This window comes from Diabrotica undecimpunctata, chromosome 9, assembly GCF_040954645.1.
Source record: "Diabrotica undecimpunctata isolate CICGRU chromosome 9, icDiaUnde3, whole genome shotgun sequence".
Classification (NCBI taxonomy): Eukaryota; Metazoa; Arthropoda; class Insecta; order Coleoptera; family Chrysomelidae; genus Diabrotica; species Diabrotica undecimpunctata.
In genome coordinates, this window is record NC_092811.1 from 25,418,101 (window position 1) to 25,439,218 (window position 21,118).

At 35.0% G+C, this 21,118-nt stretch overlaps 1 protein-coding gene across 6 annotated transcripts in view; it reads left to right on the forward strand.

Moving 5' to 3' along the window:
* The window catches only part of LOC140449695 (uncharacterized), a 189,127-nt gene extending 179,866 nt beyond the window's left edge, over nt 1-9,261 (forward strand). For 5 of the 6 annotated variants that reach the window (XM_072542986.1, XM_072542990.1, XM_072542989.1 and 2 more), the window contains one exon: nt 8,518-9,261. In XM_072542986.1, coding sequence (XP_072399087.1) covers nt 8,518-8,566 — 49 coding nt within the window. In that variant the 3' untranslated portion in view covers nt 8,567-9,261. Of the gene's footprint in view, nt 1-453; nt 485-8,517 lie in introns of all 6 variants that reach the window. The other variant, XM_072542988.1, reaches the window with a different exon arrangement.
* Nucleotides 9,262-21,118: the final 11,857 nt, after the last annotated feature.

The window sequence follows — 21,118 nt, forward strand, 5'->3', positions numbered from 1 at the left end:
GTCAAGAGGCTATTAAATATAATTTATTACCTTAAGCCAGACAGATTCTCATGTTACAGATCCAAACTTGCCAGTATTTTAAATTCAAATTGTATCGTGTTGATTTTTAAGTTAATATATTGTGTTATATTTATGTTATAGTTATTGTTAAGTTATTTACTGGTCATGTTATTTTTTAGAGTTTAGTTTAATTGTGATATAATGATTAAATTTCAAGAAATTCTTACACTAACAGTTTCAAAAGTAAATATTTTTGAAAATCATATGATACATAGGTCGTACATCAGTACGACCCTGTTTGGCTTTCACGTGCTTCTATTGACAATTGGGAATTTGTAAAATGAATATGGTTTAGAAGAATTCAATTAAAATAGAATTGTTTGTAACAGTTTACTATTCAGCCTTAAATCTTGCTCTATTCTGTTCTATATCTAATTTAATTTGTTTCTATGGATCTATGCTACCCGTGTTGAGCGACTAACTGGTAAGATTTGATTTGACAACGTAGTTCTATGTTAATGTGCGTGTTTCGTTTGATGTTGCATGAAGATGTTTGTGGCTGTTGTTTTTAAGGGTTTATTTCGTAAGGGCTTTATCTTTTTATTTTATGATCAATTATTGTTAATTTCTACTAACGAAAACTTATAAAAATCGACGAAATTAGCAGAACGCTAATGTCGACTATAATTAGGATAATGTATAGCGAATGTTATTTGAATTCATATTTACATAATGGAGCGATACGTGTTCTACTGTAACATAGCGAAAAGGTTAATGAAGCAATTAAATTTAAACTGTTATTGATTTATAGGACGTGCAGCGACAATTTCCATTCTTTCGTCAATTTCTTAATGGTGTAACAGAAAACAGTAGTAAAAAATTGCATTTTTTCCGAGATATTGTATCACTTTTTCTGGGATTTACTAAAATGTAGATAAGACCATTGTAATATAATTAAAAAATCTATTGGGATATTTTTAGTTCTCTGAACAGAGTGTAGCAAGTTACAAATTTTGTGCTTTTCATAGTAATCTTCTTGTTGTAAACCAAATTTCGCAATGACGCACTAGACTTTCTCCTCACACATAGCACAAGAATTTCATCCTCATCCTCGTTCTCCAAAAGTGAAGAGAATCGCTCTAACGTGTTATATGTTTATCTTTGCGATTGTAGTCGAATCACTTTCTCTTTCGACTCTCGTTACTGCGCTATGCTTTTACCCTTACGGCTGTCTAGCGTCGGCCACAAAACGTCGTAGGTCGTCTAGACCAATGGATAGGCTGAGAGTTATAGAGCCGTCACTTGAGGTATCAAAAATGCAACAACGCACACATTACGCATCTTGCTGGAGCCCTTGGTAGAAGGCTGTAATGTGGTCGTTATTTGAAGTATTGGTAGACGGAAAGAAGCTACTAGTATCCGAGATGAGACCATTAGATATACTGCCGTCACCGGGCTACGTTTCTGTAATCCGAGAAGAGTTTCTTGTGCGACCATTCTACTTTCAGTCCACATATCCTCTGGTAGGAAAAGCTGAAAGCATAAGTGTCCTGCCCAAGCGTGACGCGTTCCGTTTGGACGCCGACCAGAGTAGCCAAATGGTAAAAGACTGCACTCCTCGGCGTTGACCTGTCAAATGTTTCAATTATGATGATTCACACTTGCGACTGTCAACTCGCCCAGTGGGATTCATACGCTGAAGGATCGTTGTGTAATTCAGGGACTAGGCGTAAGGTGGAACCCTACATTGAGGCTAATGTGCCACCTTCATCTGCAGACGGACTTGTGGCGTAATGATTCTGCATTATTTTATTGCTAAACCTCGCCAATATAATCGACTCGTCACCTGTCACTATCTTATAAACCTTTTTGACTTTTTGAAGTACCGCACTGAATTCGTTAACAGTTCTATACATTAATCGATACCAGTCTTTTTTGACCTAAATGCTCGCGTACTATTAAATGCTATTAAATATATACAAGTGGAATTAAGAGGCATACCTCATTATCATTTTACATCACATGATCTCACAAGATTACTTTATCTCAGAGCATTTATTTGTTCTGGCACAATTGCCAATTTTAGACGACCTCCAAGAAATTTTTGTCTTAATCCAAGTTGAATATATGAATGAACTTAACATCTTCATTATAATAATAAGAATTGAAGACTTTGTTGACTTTACAAGATGTCTTTATCATAGAGCATGTATGTTTTCTAATACAATACTCCATAATAGACGATCTTCAATAAATTTTCGTCTTAATTCAATATATGAAGCATTATGAAGAATATATGAAAGAGAGAATCAATATAATCCCGATGAAATCATTAGTATAAAATTGACAATGAGTAAAGTGATTGAGTTCACGGACAAGGAAATTTTTCGCAAGGCTTAGAAACACGGGTGATGTCATGTCTCAAGGAAACGCTCTAGCATGTGTTTTTTTAATAAATTGCCGAAGAAGACTGTAAGATGCCGCGTTATAATTATAATAGGGAAACTATCTTCGAATATATGGACCCAATGTGGCCTCACATCTGTCGAACTATTCAGAAGTGCCATAAGCAAGATCGGAATTGCCATAATACTTGCCATCGTTCGCAGCGGACAGGGCATCTGAAGAAGATCTTTAAAAAATCAACCCAAATAATAATGATGGTCAACACTTTAGCGTGGAAAATTACCAATGATTACTAAAGAAATGAGTCCAATGCAAACATCTAAAGGGAAACTCAAGTCAAAAACCATGTTAATGATATAGCTGACACTCATCCAGTACTTACATATGGGTACGATGTATTTTAAAACAGGCGCAAATCATCTACTGATCATTAAACGAAAGATCTTAAGCAAAATAATTGCAAAAACGGCATCTGAAAAGACGATATATCTTCGGAGATTTATAAGGAATAGAAAGACTTAGCAGATGTCAAGGATGGTGTATCGGGATATCGACCAGAACAAAAAAAACATCATCTTCACAATATGTTTAATCTAAACAGAGCATAATGCATCATTAGGTTAGGTTAGGTTAGGTTAGGTCTAGCAAGTATAGCTAGTATATTAACACTATCATGTCGATACAACTGATGATGACGTATATGGATGTCCTCCTCCTCAGTCATAATCCCTTTTGGGTTGTGGTGACACCAATCAGGCCTTTACAGTTTTTTCACGATTTCTCTCCATCGTTCCATGTCCTGGGCTAGCTGTTCGGCTTCATGTAACCCTTGGTTAATCAATATTTTTGTTTGATCTACCCAACGGCTTGGAGATCTTCCCCTAGGTCTCTTTCCTTCAACTCTACCCTCGACTATCAGTTTTTCCATTGTACCTGTTCTTCTAGCAATGTGTCCAAAATACTGCAAGTATCTCTGTTGTATTTGTTGAAGCAATCTATCCTTTACTTTAAGTTGTTCAAATATCTATACGTTAGTGCGATGACTTCTACATGCAGCGGAATACCCACATTTCAAAAGCGTCTAGTTTATTTTTATCTTTAAGGTCCACGTTTCGGATGCATATGTGGCTATGGGAAAAATAAGTGTCCTTACCAGCCTTAGTTTTGTGTGTATTGTTATGCTAGAATTTTTTTAAATTGTTACGTCATAGCTGTTCTAGCAATAGTCAACCTTCTACGTCTCTCTCTGTCACACCCTCCGTCATTTGTTATTAGGGACATGAAACTATTTACTACTTCAAAGCCCCCAATTTCTTTAATGTGTTGAAGATTATTCCGAGCTCTGTCTACTATCATGATCTTTGTCTTACTCCTATTTAGCTTTAGTCCATATGTTTTGCTTTTCTCCTCCAGACATGTCATTATGTCTTCCATTTCTTCTTGATTTGCCGCGATTATTAAAGTGTCATCAGCATATCTCAAGTTACTGATTTTTTGACCTCCTACTGATATTCCACCCTTCCATTCGTCTAGTACCTTTCGCAGAATGTGTAGATTTTAAACAGAGTTGGCGAGATTATGCATCTCTGCCTGACACCTGCCTCTGTTCTGAAATGATCGGAATGGGTGTTGTTTATTTTTACTGTGCACTTATTATTTTCATATAGACTTCTAATTAGTTGAATTAAGTGGTGGAGTGTTCCCATTTCCTCTAGTATGGACCATAGCTGCTGCCATTTGACTTTATCGAAGGCCTTTGTGTAATCCACAAAGCATATAAGCATAGGAGTATTGAATTCGCGAGTTTTTTCGATTAGCTGTCTGACATTAAGGATGGGTTCTCTTCTGCCTTTTCCTGGGACAAATCCCGCTTGTTTTCTGATATCTGAGGCAATAGAAAAGCTTTTAGTCTTTCATGTATTACATAAAGTAGAACCTTGCTTGCATGGGATATTAGGGTTACCGTTCTGTAGTTGCTGCAATCTAGCGGAGTTCTTTTTTTGAATATAGGGATGAAAGTGGATGTTGTCCAGTCGTTGGGCCACTCTCCAGTTTCCCAAATCTTTTTGCAGATCATATGCATAACATTTACTCCATCTCCAGTCTCTTTTAAAACTTCTTGCGATATTCTTGCTTTTTTGATTGCTTTTTCTATCTCTGACTTTAGAATGTTTGGTTCTCTTTCTATATGGATGTACAATGTCCGAATTAGTTCTAAATAACATTCAGGTGTACCAACATAAAACCATAACAATACGTTGCCTAGGGATGTTTCAAAATTTCAATTCCCTTGGAAATACGCATGCCCGAAAAAAAAATGAATCCTAAAATCATAACGAGGTCGTCCGCGAAAGCGAAGAGGGTAACACCCTCCCCGTATTCGCAGTTTAAGACCCCGTCATATGCCTGCGGGACTCCAGCCGTTACATCCACCATCACACCAGTCTCCACCACAATCTTCTGCTCGGAATGATAATCTTTTAAATAAATATACATTTTTATAAACGATTTTTTAATTGAAATCCTACACTTTTATCTTTCTATATAATCACCACCAATATTAAGGCATTTATCATATCAAACACCTAGTATTTCGATGTATATAAGTTTATTGCCCCATTTAATAAAATCACTGCAACATGACCGTTTTGAGACTATCGTCATTTATTGTGGTTGTAAACTCCGAGATGTTTCTTCAATTATAGAAGTAGGTAGTAGTCACTGGGGGCTAATCGGGAATGTATGGTGGATGATCAAATATTCCTTTGGACGCATATGAACGAGCATTATCATGCATCCAAACGATCACTTTACTCAGAATGCCACGCCTTTTGTTTTGAATTGCACGGCTCAATCTTGAGCGATTGTGAATGACTTCATTCCGTGGATTCTTGTTTTGTTTAGGTTGTATCGTAGGCTACTCATATTTATTCAATCCTCACTCTCAGTACCGTAACGCTTAGGAAAAGCCAATAGGCGACCTAAACAATTCTTTTTGCGAGAGACCGGCCCTGGCAAGGTACGGTTAAGTTGTACTGATATCGTACTCCTAGGTTTTTAATAAAAACAAGTGGTTTTACTAAATAGTTTTTTAAAATTAAAGTGTTTATCTACTAGATACTACTACGTAAGTCATCTATACGTAATTATTATTTTATTATTGTGAAAAGAAAACGTCAAATAATAAATATACACTACCGTACAATCATTTTGTGAGGTTAGCTGCTATAAGTAGCTTATAGTAGCATGCGATTGGTTTTTCATTTACCAGAGTCGGAGTAAGGCCTTCGCCACCGCAGCTTAAAATGACTTCACACAATGTAAACACACCTTCCGATCTAACCAGTCCAGTAAATCAACGTTCGAATATCACAAACAGTTATGCTTCAGCCGCTTCACATTCTTTTCCGAGTAAGAACCAAGCAATTGTATTTAGTTGTATCGATAATGCTAAACTGCAGGATTATCTCATTCCTTTGGGTATAATCATCAACCCAAAAAATATTATTTTTTCATCTAGATTATCTCATAATAGAATCTGCATGTATTTGGCAAACAAAACCGTAGTAGATAACTTCATGACACAACATGGCTCTATAGAAGTACTCGGCGAAGTTGTAACAGCACGAAGACTTGTCTCTCCAGCAGAAAGACTAGTCTTGTCTGGAGTCTGCCCGTCAATTCCTCATCAAGTATTAGTTGAAGAATTACAGAATATCGGTTTAAAGCTTATTTCCCCAATAACATTTCTGAAAATTAGCTCGACTCTTTCCGAATATAGTCACATATTGAGCTTTCGGAGGCAAGTTTATATAAGCCCTATAACATCACCAATTCCAGATTCTATTCTAATAAATTTCGACCAAACACCTTACCGCATATTTTTGTCACAAGGTACACTCACCTGCTTTATTTGCAAAAATACAGGACACATATCATCCCAATGCAAAAACAGTTCAGTAACAGAATCAACTCATATCGAGTCAAACAATGAAGTACCAAATCAAACAGCTTCAACAAGTATACTACACAAGGTACCAAACACCCAGCAGTCATCAAGTTATCCATTATCAAATCCGAGCATATCACCTACACCTACAAATCTCCACGACAAAGAAACTACTAATACTCCTACTCATAGCAACACTTTTAATCAACCTCATTCAGCGGCAATACCGTTTTCACAAACTTCGGAAGCAATATTTTCCAATCTATCAGCTCTTTTTCCATTAGATACAACTGCAGAAAGTTCTAATAAAACTGATACATCACCACAATTTTTTGAAACAACCATTTCAACCAATCTTACAAATAAAACTACAAGCTCGACTTCTGTCACTACCAATGAGTTTGCTCCAGTACTTCCAAATGTAATAAAGCCACATCATCTAAGTGAAAACTCTAATAGCAATTGCGAAAACGCAAGTTCTTCCATAAAACGCAGTATTGGTGAGATCGACACGCCTCCTTCAGATTCAGCAATTTCATCAGAAAATCTGTTTGCAAAACCCAAACTCTCTAAACCAAAAAAACCGCGCTCATCTAAAGTCCAATCTACACGGGAAACTCTTGAAAATTTCATTGATAATCATACCCCACCATTCGTTTTAAATTTCCACCAATTGTCCTTACTGATTGATAATGTCCAAGGCTCCCCCGACACTATTAGCGTCGTTAAAGAATTTACAACTGATATGGCTGGTTTACTTCATCTTTTACAAAGCAGCTATCAATATGCAAATGATAGATCTACAAAAAGCAAGTTTACAAAACTTCAAAAGAAACTACACAACCACTTAGGGAAAGAGATTTCTGACTTAGATAGTGACTCTTCTGTAGACAATCGTTCAGTATCATCTAACTCCGAATCTGTTAACAACATTCAACTCGATACTTCAATGGGACATTGATGGATTCTTCCATCGTCTCCCTATGCTACAGCTTCTTTTATCTGTCAAAATTCATTAAAACACATTTTTCCGAACCATCTTTTTGAAAAGTTGCTAAAATACTAGCTTTCCCAAGCTTATGAACATGGAAGAAGCGTCCAATTTTTATGGGTTCCCTCACACGTCGGAATAACAGGAAATGAAGAAGCTGACATGATTGCACGAGAGGCAATTTTAAGTGATTTGTCGGAGCCGATAGACAAGTGTGTTTCCAGTGACTTAAAAGCTTATTTTAAAAATAAAGTGTTGTGTTTGTGGCGAAATGAGTGGTCTCAAACTAATTCCAATTTAAATAAAATCAAAAATAATGTGTCTCAGTGGTTTCCATCGTCGCGCAATAGATGAGAACAAATTGCGGTTGCGTGTTTACGTCTAGGACATACCAGATTAACGCACTCCTAACAGTTCACAAAGAAAAATCCACCTATATGAGATCGGTGGAACGTCCGATTAACAGTCGAACACTTTTTAACAATTTGTAGTAAATATGACCAAGAAAGACAGCGCTACAAGATCCCAAACGCTCTACCACAGGTTCTAGGTCAAAACTATTCCTGTGACAATGACAATATAGTGAATTATCTCAGATCCATAAACATTTTGTATAATCTGTAGGTGTTTAACTTTGTTATTTATAAATATTTTGTTCCGTCGCTAATAACCTTTTGGTGGATGCGACATCTTTTTCTAATAAAAAAAAAAATTCTTTTTGCCCTCAATAATTTTTGATAGCTTAAGCATTTGCCAAACTTGAGGGAATTTCTCTGATAACTAAGCAATCATGCTTTCTGCATCAAATAACAATTATAACTAAGTCCACTCAGTTCTCCATGAACATTATTTCGGTTATCTTAAAACGTTTTTACCCATTTATGTACCATTACATCACTCAAAACGGTTTGTCACAAATTTGACGGTGAATTTCATTTGTTTTCACGTCTTTAATGCGAAAAAAGTGGAGAGCAATTTTAAATATGCAAAGAGGAAATGTATAAACGATCGATTTTCTCAACAATTACGTCTATTGCTTGTTAATAGCTAATTTACTGAAAAAAACGCCTTGTACTTTTTTGTTATGTGTAGAATAGAAGTCTGTTGTTGCTTTATAACCGTTAGAAGTTATTCTTACCTCAACCACTAATTATATGTTTATTCTTTTTAGCTCCTACATTACAAATCCACTAACCGACAAGAACTTTTCATTCTTCTAATCTACTCGGCCTGGTCAACATCTGCAGTTTTATTGGGTAGTGTTATAAATTATAGAGATACTTAATATTACAGCAGGAAAGTTCATTCTTGGAATCACGAAATTAAAAAAGACAATACTTTTCGTATATATATAATTGTTAAAGTATATGTATATTATTTCAAAAATTGGATGACGCCAATAAAAATTAGGATCGAGAGGGAGTAATTGTAGAATTTTAACCCTTTTGCACATTTTTTTGTTTTTGGAAACATTCTTCTCCAATCTGCATGATACAATATTGCATTGTCATTCAGTTTTATGCTATGTTTGAAATTTCAAGTATCTAGCTCATCAGGAAGTTGGATCAAAATCGATCATAAAATTCCTTCCAAGCAGACAGATAGAAGTATGTTAAGAAAAACGTGTTAAAATAACTGAATTGGTATCAAGACAATAGCAAAATGAAACCTGGATAGTTAACAAGTCAATCTAAACATAAAAGGTTTAGAGGTAGCACTTGCAGTACGAAGAAAATGTAGAAATTGATTTTAACAAGAAGGAATCATTGGGAAATCGGTGTCGGAGAAGGTCCATTAAATAATTTTATCGAACTGTACGAAAATCCATCGATTAAAGACAATCTCAAATCCTCAATGAATTCTGAATGAGGAAAAAAGCCTTAAACACAACGATTACAGTAAAGAAAATATGGGAGAGATAAAAAAAGAAGTGGCCAACCTATTCAAAATCCAACCTCAAACTGTTCAGGGTATATAACACGACAAAAAGTAGAAAACAGAATACATTTAATGTAATGAAAAATTTTGAGCTTACTACAATTATGGTGCAGTTTGAAGAAGTTTTTGGCTAAATATGTTTAGCCAGCAAGTTTAAGTAGTTTAAAATATATCCACAATTTACTCATTGGTCCTTCGAGCCGTATCAATATTTATTTCGAAAGAAATTTTGCGCTAAATTATCATCATTGTAACATCAAAATTGTACTGTTAAAATATTTGCACATATTTTAAATGTATTCAATAAACAAAAATTGAGTAAAAGGGTTGACTAGTATTTGCTTTTTAGAAGCAAATGTTAATCATTTTATATACCTATAACGTTTCTAGGCATTCTGCAGTTTAATATTTAACGAAAATAGCGTTGTTCGAATCGTAGATAACGTAGTCTCTCTCTAGTTCAATTTTCAACGAATTCTTTTTGTGATAAGCCGAACAGTAGACATGAGCTTTCCTGCTACGTTTAATTAATAAGCACAAAACTATTGTCCCGTAGCTTTACAAGTTCACAATCTGTGTTAGTTTTATAACTGTTTTTTTTTGTTTAATATTGATATTATTTTTTTATGCTTGTTTTTTTGATATGAGTAACTGGTAAATTTTATCAGATTTATTTATTTGTACATAAATTTGTTGTTTATTGTACACGATTTGTTTTGAGGCAGAGGTTTCAGTCAGAATACATAGTTATTTTTAAAATAGCTTATTTGTATGACTTCTTTTTGTCTAATCAACCGGAAATACTACAAGCTAGAATAGGGCAACACTGTAACGCTTTAAATTTGTTATGTAGATTACGAAAAGAAAGCCTGTTAAATTCCGTATGTTGGTTCATTGCACATTTTTCATCATTCAATGTATATCATGTAAATCAAAACGTTTATATGAAATGTATGAACATTAGGAAATGGCGAATATCCCTTTAAACGTTTTTTAACGTTCCTAAACGTACCAAAATATGGCAACACTAAATTTACCACGCATGTGAGTGTTAAATGAAAAATAACTAAGTTCTCGGGAAGAACTTAATAAACTCGCCCAGGGCACCCATTTTGGAGCCATTACCAAGAGGGATATGGTTATGTTCGAGTTCAGGGTCTCAATCTGCCTACTCCCCTCACTCATGCATGACGCACCAGTATCTTGTTTTCTAGAAAAACGAGAACTAATGAAGAACTGTGACGGTTATAAGTGTTCAAAGACGGATGGTTTAGATAATTATCTACTGCTTAAAATGTAAATATCCTAGCGCTGTTGCCAGATACAGTTTCACAGCTATTTATTACATTAAAGTGAATTTTAGAATGATAATGTAATTCATTTTTCGCTCAAAATAATTGTTAAATTTATAATATTATTTTATATACTATAAATTTATTTTTATATACTATAGACAACGCTGAGTTCAACCGTGACCTTCTGCCATCGAGAAACAGACGTGGTTATTTGACTTCTATTCTTTTATCACGCGTTATTGTTGATTTTCGGTTAATTATTCTATCTGAGTTAGAAACAATAGATATGAAAACACTTAGAAAAATTGATGGTTAGACACTATGGGAGAGAGCTAGAAATACAGATAAATGACGTAGATGCAAGGTGAGGAACATGAAGAACTGGGTAAGAAATAGAAGAGTAGAATGGAACGATCATATAAGTCGAACGACAACAAATAGAGTAGTAAAGACGGAAAGAGAATCCCCAATAGAAAGACGATCAGTAGGAAGACCACGAAAATGATGGAACGACAACTTACTGGAAGATTGAAAAACAGACAGAGTCATGTCTACATAAAAAGAAGAAGAAAAAGAAGAGTATTCTTAGGAAATGTAGCTCTTTTTATAGTTTCTTAACGATATTTCATGAGTTTTAGTCTTTTAGCAGCTACCAAACAAAATTTTCAAAATCATCTTATCCAATTCTTGTTCTTTTAAGATAAATAAACTTGTTTGTATATGATCGTTTGTATAAGTTAACAACCGGTTGTTCTGTCGTATGCATTCAATGCACGATCTTTGCTTGCGTAAAACGCATGCGTAAGACTTACTGCACCGTAACTCCTAGATTTTTGGACATATTTCTAGAATTGACAATACTGTAACTACCCACAAGTACTTCTACACTAATGCTATAAAACCAATAGTTTGAAATTCATCAATACATTGACCGTTCTTGCTGACGCCTATTTAATACTAGCGGCTCGACTTAGATTTGTTGTATAATAAAAGAATTAAATGTTAATGGGTAGATAAGTCTTGTATTTTTTAAAAATCGATTTATTTTTGTTTTTACATACAAAAGTCAAGAGTATTCACACCAAATTCGAAGTAAATTTGCACAATATTACCGTTAGTTATAGAAATTTGAACACCGCGCGATCGGTACGTGAGCTGAAACTTGAGGGTTTGATATTAAGGGATTAAAAAATGAAGTTTAAAGTTTTTAAATAAGTTTGAATTAATTTTCGTTTCATATTTTTTAGTATTTTCCGATTCTCATCGTTTTTAAAACATGTTTTTCGTATAAAACAAGAACGAGTCGACCGATTGAAAATCCCATCGTTAAATCTCGAAACAGTACTATAAAGATGAACTGTGCTAAGTTTCAGGAAAATCTCGAAAATGCAAAGTTTCCAGAAAAACACGTTTGAACTTTTTAAACTGAGAGCTCACCAACCGACCGCGCGGCATTCAAATCTCTATAACTTCGGTAATATTGCTCGAATTTACTTCAAATTTGGTGTGAATACTCTTGAAATACTATACTTTTATATGGAATAAAAAATTAATCGATTAAAAAAAAACAAGACCTATGTAACCCCTTAAATGCTTGTGCTGGTAAACGCTAGTGTTTTATAAGTTGCCGATTCTGTATTTATTATTACTTTACATATTTTTATTACATGACAACACTGTACTCAAATAGTTTGGAAGTGAACCGAAGTTAACAACACGTGTTGATGAGTAACTCACAAATAGCCTTTGTTTATTTTATTGAGTTTGGTTACTGCGCATGTGGTATTTGCAATTCTTGCTATCCTGAAATATCGTTAAAAAAATAAAAAAAAACGACTATAATTCTGACCGAAAACCACTGCCTTGTTTTAATATCATATTTTACTAAAAGAGAAAGATCTGGTTGTAAAGCAGTAATCAATATTTAAAATAATTTATATAAAAATTTATATTGTGAGAATATATGAATGTTTTACTTTTGTTCTTGTAATTGTAAGTGCCTGTTTTTTAAACAAAATTGCTTATAATATTAAAGTCAATTGTTGATATCATATGATTGTTGTAGAATTTTATGAATAGTTGTGCAGACAGACAATTCCCAACTAGATTTGGATACATTGGAAATAAGAATGTAAACAACTGAATCCCCCCGTGTAATATTTCTGTTAGCAATGTCTATTAAAGAAGAAAACTTGTATAATTGTACGTTCAGTGACAGAATTTTTTTCATACTGTAAGTAAGGTGTGTGTAATCTTCTGGCTAACGTCTAGTGTTAGGGTTTTCAGATTGACATGACTTATCGGCCACTTACATATCCAGCACCAACAGCTTTACATGCTCTCCGAAGAACGGTAGCAGCTCAGTTAAATTAGAAATTGAAAAATTTCTGGTGTCAGTGCCGCGAATCGAACCCGGAGGTTGTTGTATATTTACTACAAAAATAAAAAAGCTTTGGCGCGTGTGTACTTTACGCTTGCTGTTCATGATCATCATCAACCTGTATGCGTCCACTGCTAGACACAGGTCTCCCTCAGCGCGTTCCATCTGTCTTTGTCTTGTGCCGCTTGCATCCAGTTATTGCTAAGACGCTTCATGTCGTCAGTCCATCTGGTTGGTGGGCGTCCTCTGCTCCGTATTGGTTTTTGTCGTGGTCTTCACTCGACAATACGTTTTGTCCATCGGTTGTCTGGTAATCTGGCGACGTGTTCTGCCCAATTCCATTTTAGCGACGCGATTTTTTTGATGGCTTCCGTTTTTATTCTACGACGTATTTCTTGGTTTGGGGTGCGGTCCCGCAGAGAGACACCCAACATCTGGCGCTCCATAGCCCTCTAAGTCACGCGAATATTATTCACTACCTTTTTTGTTCCGCTCCATAAGTGAGTTCAGGTAACTCACATTGGTCAAAGATTTTCCTTTTGAGGCATATGGGTAGATCCGATTTAAACACATAGTTTAATTTACCAAACGCTGCCAGGCTAATCCTATGCGACGTGGGAGCTCACATGGCTGGTTATCTCTGCCCAACCAAATTTCATGTCCTAAGTACTTATACGATGTATTCTGCGCAATATCCCTTCCATTAACAGTAATATTTCGATTTAGAACCAGATTAGTTATTATTTGCGTCTTGTTCATATTAATCTTTAGTCCGACCTCCAAGGAAGCGGGATATAATTTTTCAAACATTATTATTGCATCATACATACGATCGGCTATAAGGACGATGTCATCTGTCAATCTCAAATGACTGAGTTTCTCTCCACTTATGTTGATACCATGCTCGTTGAGATGTACCTTCTTACAAGTATGTTCTAAAAGCGTCGTGAAAATCTTTGGAGAGACTGTGTCTCCTTGTCGTACTCCTCTCTGTATACAGAATTTATTTGATTATTCTATTCGGCATTCTGTCAATGCTTTTAACATTATCTGATGAAATTCATTCTTGATTCTTGATTTTTAAATCTGTTATGTCTCCTTGCTTGTGTAATAAAATAATGACTGCATTGGTCCATTTAGGAGTTTTTCCTTTGTAGATGCATTCGGTCAAAAGTTCGGCCAAAGCCTGGATAATTTTATTTCCACTAGTTTGATCGCTTCGATCACTACTCCACCATCGCCTGGCGATGACGGAGCTGCTGTTATTCTAGTCGAAAATGACGTCATGTCGACCTGGGTTGCTAAAAGCATACTCTGGTAATTATAATATAATATTTTTCCTATAATTGCCATACTACTCGATGTATTTTGATTTGGTCTGAGTCTTCTTACAAGTCTCTCTGATGACGGGTAAACCCAGAAACACGTGTAATAGAATGGTAAGAGACTCAAATTAAATCCAAACGCAACCGTCTACATATATTCAATTAAAGAATGTTTCGTATGTGTACTGTATTTTTTAAACGTTTAAAATCGATTACTATCCAGTCCCCCTGAAAGTCTCATTTGTGAATCTCATGAACTCCCCCTTTACCTTCGGAGGCAGCGACTACTCGTTTCTTATACTTTCAGAATTTTATCGAATCCAACTAATCCTGAATTTAATCTTCTGACTTCGCCAAGACCTGGACTCGTACACTCGCCCAGATGTATACTTTCAATCCCACAGATCCTACAACCCTTGTGCCAAGACACAAAATTATCTCAAACACTTGCATCTATAAAATCAGTATCCTAAACACTTCCCTCTGTAAATTTAATAAGCAACAAACAAATAATATCAAATAATATCATTTTTCGATAAGCTTTCAAGGATATTGTGAATACATCCCACTATGATAAGGTTCTTTATACCGATGCATCCCGAAACGCAGATGAAGGTAATTGTTCTGTCACTACAGTTGATACAGTATTAGGACAATACCAAATTTCCAATGTAGCGTGTTTTCAGGAGAACTCTTCAGTATTTCAAAAGCTGTCGAGTTCCCTTTTAATAATCATCAAAGTGTAGCTCTGTGCATCGACTCCTGACCCGCAAATCATTCTTTAAAAAATATTTTCAATCAATAATCACCTAGTGCAAAAAATACTAGAATCTATCCATCTCCACAATTCCCGAGGGACTTCAATAACAATAATATAAGTGCCTACTGATATCGGCATCTAAGGAAATGAGATGAGTGACAGCGCTGCAAAAGAAGCATCTACATCCAACTTACTCATCTACAATATACAGCTCTAAGAAGATATGAAACCAAAATTCAAAAGGAATATCCAAGGCAAGTAGCAGAAACTTTGGATCACCAAAGATACAAAGCTCAGAGAAATACAACCTAATGTTAACAGCTATTTATCCCTAGCATCCCTGAACGGATCTTAAACAAATCGTGGGAATACGACATTGACGTCCACAATATATTCATAGATTTCAAGCAAGCCTACGACTCAATTAATAGGAAAAAGTTATATCAAATATTGCAGAGCTTTAATATCCCCCAAAAATACATCCGACTGGTAAAAACAACAATGGATTCGTCAATAGCAACTGTCATAGTCCAAAATGAGCTCACTGAAAACTTTACGATAGCCCAAGGATTAAAGCAAGGAGAGGGGCTGGCACCGACACTATTCAACCTGATCTTGGAATATGTGATAAGACAGCTGAATATAGGAAGAGGTAATCTCCTAACAAATAAATCAATACAGATTGCCGCCTATGCCGATGATATCAGCATCATGTCTCGCAGAACAGAAGAGGCGGCAGAAATATATTCACAATTAAAATCAAAGGCAAAAGAGACCGGACTAGAAATAAATATTCAAAAGACAAAAATGTTAACGGAATTAGAGGACGATATTGAAACGGTAGAAAGTTTCACATATTTAGGAGTTACATTAAACACGGATGGAACAGAAGAACCAGAAATCCAAAGAAGAATAGTAAAGGGAAACAAAGCTTATTTTTCACTCGATCATGTGTTTCGCTCCAAAAACACACACTGGAGATCGAAAATCAGGATCTACAAAACTATTATCAGACCAATAGTATGTTATGGATGCGAGACATGGGTGATGACAGAAGAGACAAAAAGAAAACTGGAAGTTTTCGAAAGAAAAGCCCTAAGAAAGATATTTGGACCTATTAACGAAAACGGAATATGGAGATCCAGGTATAACCATGAACTCTACCAACTGTTCAAAGAGACACCGATCTCAGAATTCGTTAAACTTCAGAGATTTCGCTGGACTGGTCATGTAGTAAGAATGGAGACGGAAAGATTGCCGAAAAGAGTCCTTGATAGTAAAATGCAGGGCGCAAGACCAAAAGGAAGGCCACGGAAAAGATGGGAGGATGAAGTGGTAGCGGACGCGCAAAATTTGCTAGACGTGAGAACTTGGAGAAGATCGGCGCGGGACCGACAAGGTTGGAGGCATAGTTTGGAGGAGGCCAAGGCCCGATTTGGGCTGTAGCGCCATTGGAGAGAGAGAGAGAGAAAGATAGCAATATGAAGATTGAGGATAGGACACACACGTTCATCTTATGTCCTCTACAGACCAAGAGTTATGCTCCCACACTCCCACTGCAACGAGATTCCTATTACCGTCAAGCACATCCTCACATAATGTCAACACTAAAAATCAGACCACTCGCATTGCCAACAATATAACCAACAGTTTAAAAGAACTTCTGAACTTTTCAAGTCGACTCAAGAGCCTAATAGACTTCTTAAAGACTACACAATTGTTTAATATAATATAATTTACATAATATTGTTATACTTTACTATTTTAAAGTCTGTATGTACTTGTAGGTATTATTGTAAACCTTTGCTCCCGTGTCAATGACCAAAGATGTCGAGACACGTTAATTCGAAATAAAAAAAATCGATTACTGTAAGAAATACATATAAGTATGAGAGAATAGATCAGCAATAATAAATAGTGAAAAATATATTATTTTCCTATTGTTTATTTTACCTACAAATATAGTACATGACACTAAAAACAAGTTTTTTACTTTTTTATCTTAAATTTTACCTTCAACAACGTACATGTTTTTCTTGAATCATTCAATTCAGTATCAACAAGCAAACCTTTTCGAATCACGTACAATGCATTCTAGAACAATCATATTGTGTCTTTGACTGTTATGGTACTTCTTTTGACCAAAAGCTGTAAGTTTTAATAAAATGTAAGTTTAAATATGAATAATTTTTTGTTAAATTTTAAAAAGAAATAAAATCTTTTATGAATTGTACAATGGGCCGTTTTTTTTGTTTAGGAATATATATTTTAATTAATTTATGAATTTTGACCGATATTTCATGAAGCTTTATCTTCGAGACCAGTTTTTCCTAAACTTTTTCAGTTAGAAGAGCACGTACAGGTTTAGGTATTTTGTGATGGCGCTCTTGTCTTATAAAATTTTGTATGAGGTTTTTACTTTCTGTCTACCACATCTAGACGAAATATGTAAATCATATTAATTAATAACGTATTGAAGAAGATAATATATAAAAATAGGAAACAAAGTCGATGACTCTCACAATCTCTGGCCAGTACGGTCCTGACTAAGGTACAATATAGCATGTTTAAAGCCGTCCAAAAATAAAATTGTTTTGAATGGTAAATTACCTTTCAAAAATTGTTGTTTCATCTGTGCATAAAGTTATAGTGCAACACTAGTGCTCACCAATATAGACTGAAGTGACGTGAGTACTCGAAATTACATTATTATAAACAATATTATTAGAAATATAACCTGCAAAATGCAGAAAAATAAAACAGGTTTGTATCCGGAACGAGGACCAGTTTTCAAACTGGCGACAGGAACTATCTTGAAATATGACTTCAAACGATATTATGTACTTTAAATAACACTACCTCAATCAACATGAATAAAAGACAAAGCTCATCACCAAACTTCCATCTTCGGCAACAGCAACCATCTTCTGCAACAGCACAAATCTTCGTTTATTTTCAATCTTTGGCTTAGACATTTTGACATGTTGTTCGCTGACAAAGGGGAACCTTCAATTTTTACGGTACTGGGCCTAAAATGGCTACGACTGACTTTTTTTCTTATTCTTCTCGTCACTTTGACAAATCTTGTACAAAGCGGGCTATTCGTTTGTAAATCAGTCGTATTTTTGTTGCTATCCTCTTGTTTTTATTCTTTTTCCATGTCTTTTTGCCAGTCAAACGTCTTCTACAACCGTAGTGGTACTTCAATGTATCCTGGGATGATAAAACATCTGAACAGATACATCTGACCTTGTACTTGTATGTGTTACATTTCTGGTGTTATTTTTATACAAGAACATCTATCGCAAGATCGGAGGTCTTGGCAGCTATACTGCCGACTGATCTAGTCACCTTTGTCAACGAGTCTCGTCCAATTTTCATGCTCGCTCTAAATCGACAAGATTGGAACTCTTGGCAGCCATATTGCTGGCTGATCTAGTCACCTTTGTCAAAGGGTTTTCCAGCGACCTCTAAGATTTATACAAAACATGTGGTCCTTCGAGCCGGATGATAAATAATTATAACTTTGAAATTTGAAATGTAAATAAAAACTCTAAATATTAATAATTTAAATGAACATATAAAATTAATATAATATAAAATTAATAAAATAATTAAAGTGAATAAAAACTCTTAAATTAAAATACTTACGGGATTCTTTTATCTCTTGGCCAATTTCATCCCATACTTTATCCTTCTTTCTGATGTTTTTATAATCCTCGTGTGACAAATCATTAAGCATTGGATTTTTTTTACCAATTCTATTAATTTCTCTGTTGGAACCATTCAAAATTCGCAACGATAAACGAGAGAAAACGCAGCCAGCTGCGTTAACAAAATATAACGCAGTACTAACGTTGTCGCTGCGATATATCATCGCAACAATGTGTTGGTTCTCGTTAATTGCCGTGGTCGTTAGTCTCGCGAAAATTTCGTTGCGATGTTGTCGTCGACGCACTGATTAATCACAGCAATCTGTTTATTTCTTATTTGTTTAGCACCTTTTACATAGTTTTGGAGAAGACCTAATGCATGACATGTTGCCTGACATGCTGTCAACGCCAACACATTCGTCATGAATAATAATTTGTTAACGTGTTGATTCAACACAGGTGTCATTCACTGACAGAGTATGACAGTGATACGAGAGTAGATAACTCTTTGTGGTATATACCATAGACATACATATACACGTTAATATATACATGTTAACATATACTTCTATAGTATATACCACAAAGATATACGATCAATCTTTCCTACCGGCCCCAGCGGCCATATTCAGCTATACACTCAGGATGCTGACGCTATAAATCTCTCAAAACACGAAATTTATCGATATTGTTTCCGGTCTTTATCTATAAAGCCTTTATGAAATCATAAATTCTATTAACAGGAAAAATACTATATCGTCGGTATACTGCGAAAACCAGATAAATGACAAATTTTAAAATATTGAGTTAAGTATACCAAAATTCTCAGCTTTTTCCGCTCTACATACAGGTAAAACCCAATAAATGATACGACTTACCATTCAGCAGATAATTTGTGTAATAAACAAATAAGTTACACCTAATCAACTTTTCATTTTCAAATAAAACAATATATCGCTACTTACTTCCATAAAATTAAAGTTCTGTTGCATGTAAAACAAAGTAAGCCCACATATACTATTATGCCGGACAACAATATATTTCTACTACTGCAAACCATATTCAGTAAAAAGGTGATAAGTGTCATTAATACATTTTACGTGTATGATTTATTAAAATTTCTCTTTCATATCGACTAGTAAAAACCTTTAAGTACACTTACTTCATTCTACCTGAAAACGGGTTGAGTTAAAATTTAGAAACGGTTACTAAGCTAAACCCATAAATGATCTTTATAACACATACACAGATAGACTAACTGAAGACAGCAGTTCAATTCTTGATGATTGTGAGAACAATATAGTTTCAATGATGGAATCCATTTTTGATAGTGACTTTTCAGATGTAGACCCCACATATCAGCCAAGTGAAGAGGGATCGCTCTCTCTAGGAAGTCTATATGATTTACACACAGCTGTCTTTGATAGCCTAAATGATGAGAAAAAAGATACTGAAATAGGTGCACCCACGAACAATTTAGTGTCAACTGAAATTGCTAGTTGGATGTTAAATCTACTTCTTGACAAAGTATGGAAAGACGTACGTCCACTAAAACGTTGGAGAAAAGTTAACCCCAAAGATTGGGTAATAAAGGTCGCAAAAAGGAGGCGTGCTGAGGGTTTGCCTTATGAGATAAAAAAAAAGACCATAGACCAGCAAAATTGCCAAAACCAGTTAATTGTTCAGAGTGCTTTTACAAATGTGCCAGTTATTTCAGCGAAGATTACAGACAAAGACTATGTCGTGATTATTGAAAGTTAGAATATGTAGGCCTGAAACATTTTCTTATTGCACGTATTAAAACGGAGCCACCAAAGAGAGTCGTTGCAGTTCGTTGAAGTTTAAAAAACCACGTGCATTTTCCAAAAAGTGTTACTTTTCTTTGAATGGTCAAGACATACAGGTATGTGAGAATTTTTTTTGTAAGACACTTTGTATATCAGCGTCGTTAATACAGGGTGTTGTAAGAAAAACTGATATTCTAGGCTGTTATGCAGATAAGGATAAAAGAGGCAAGCATACACTGCCAAATAAAACAAGCAGTAAAACCCGAAAAATCGTGAAGGCTCATATTGAGTCTTTTCCAACCATGGGCCCACATTATATTCGCCAAAGTTCAAAGCGTAGATATTTGGACAAAAATTTAAATATAAGAAAAATGTACCAACTTTTTATAAATGACTGTGAGCAGAAGAAACTGGAAGGTGTTAGCGAAATTACATATCAAATAATATTTTCGAACGACTATAATTTAAGCTTTTTTGTTGCTAAAAAACAATCAATGTTTAGTTTGTAATAAATATGATAGGACTAATCCAACTGACAAATCGGATTAAGAAGACAGTTACAGAGAACATCAGAGAAGAAAAGAAGTATGTAATCTTAAAAAACAAAATGATAAGAAAAGATCTAATGAACAAC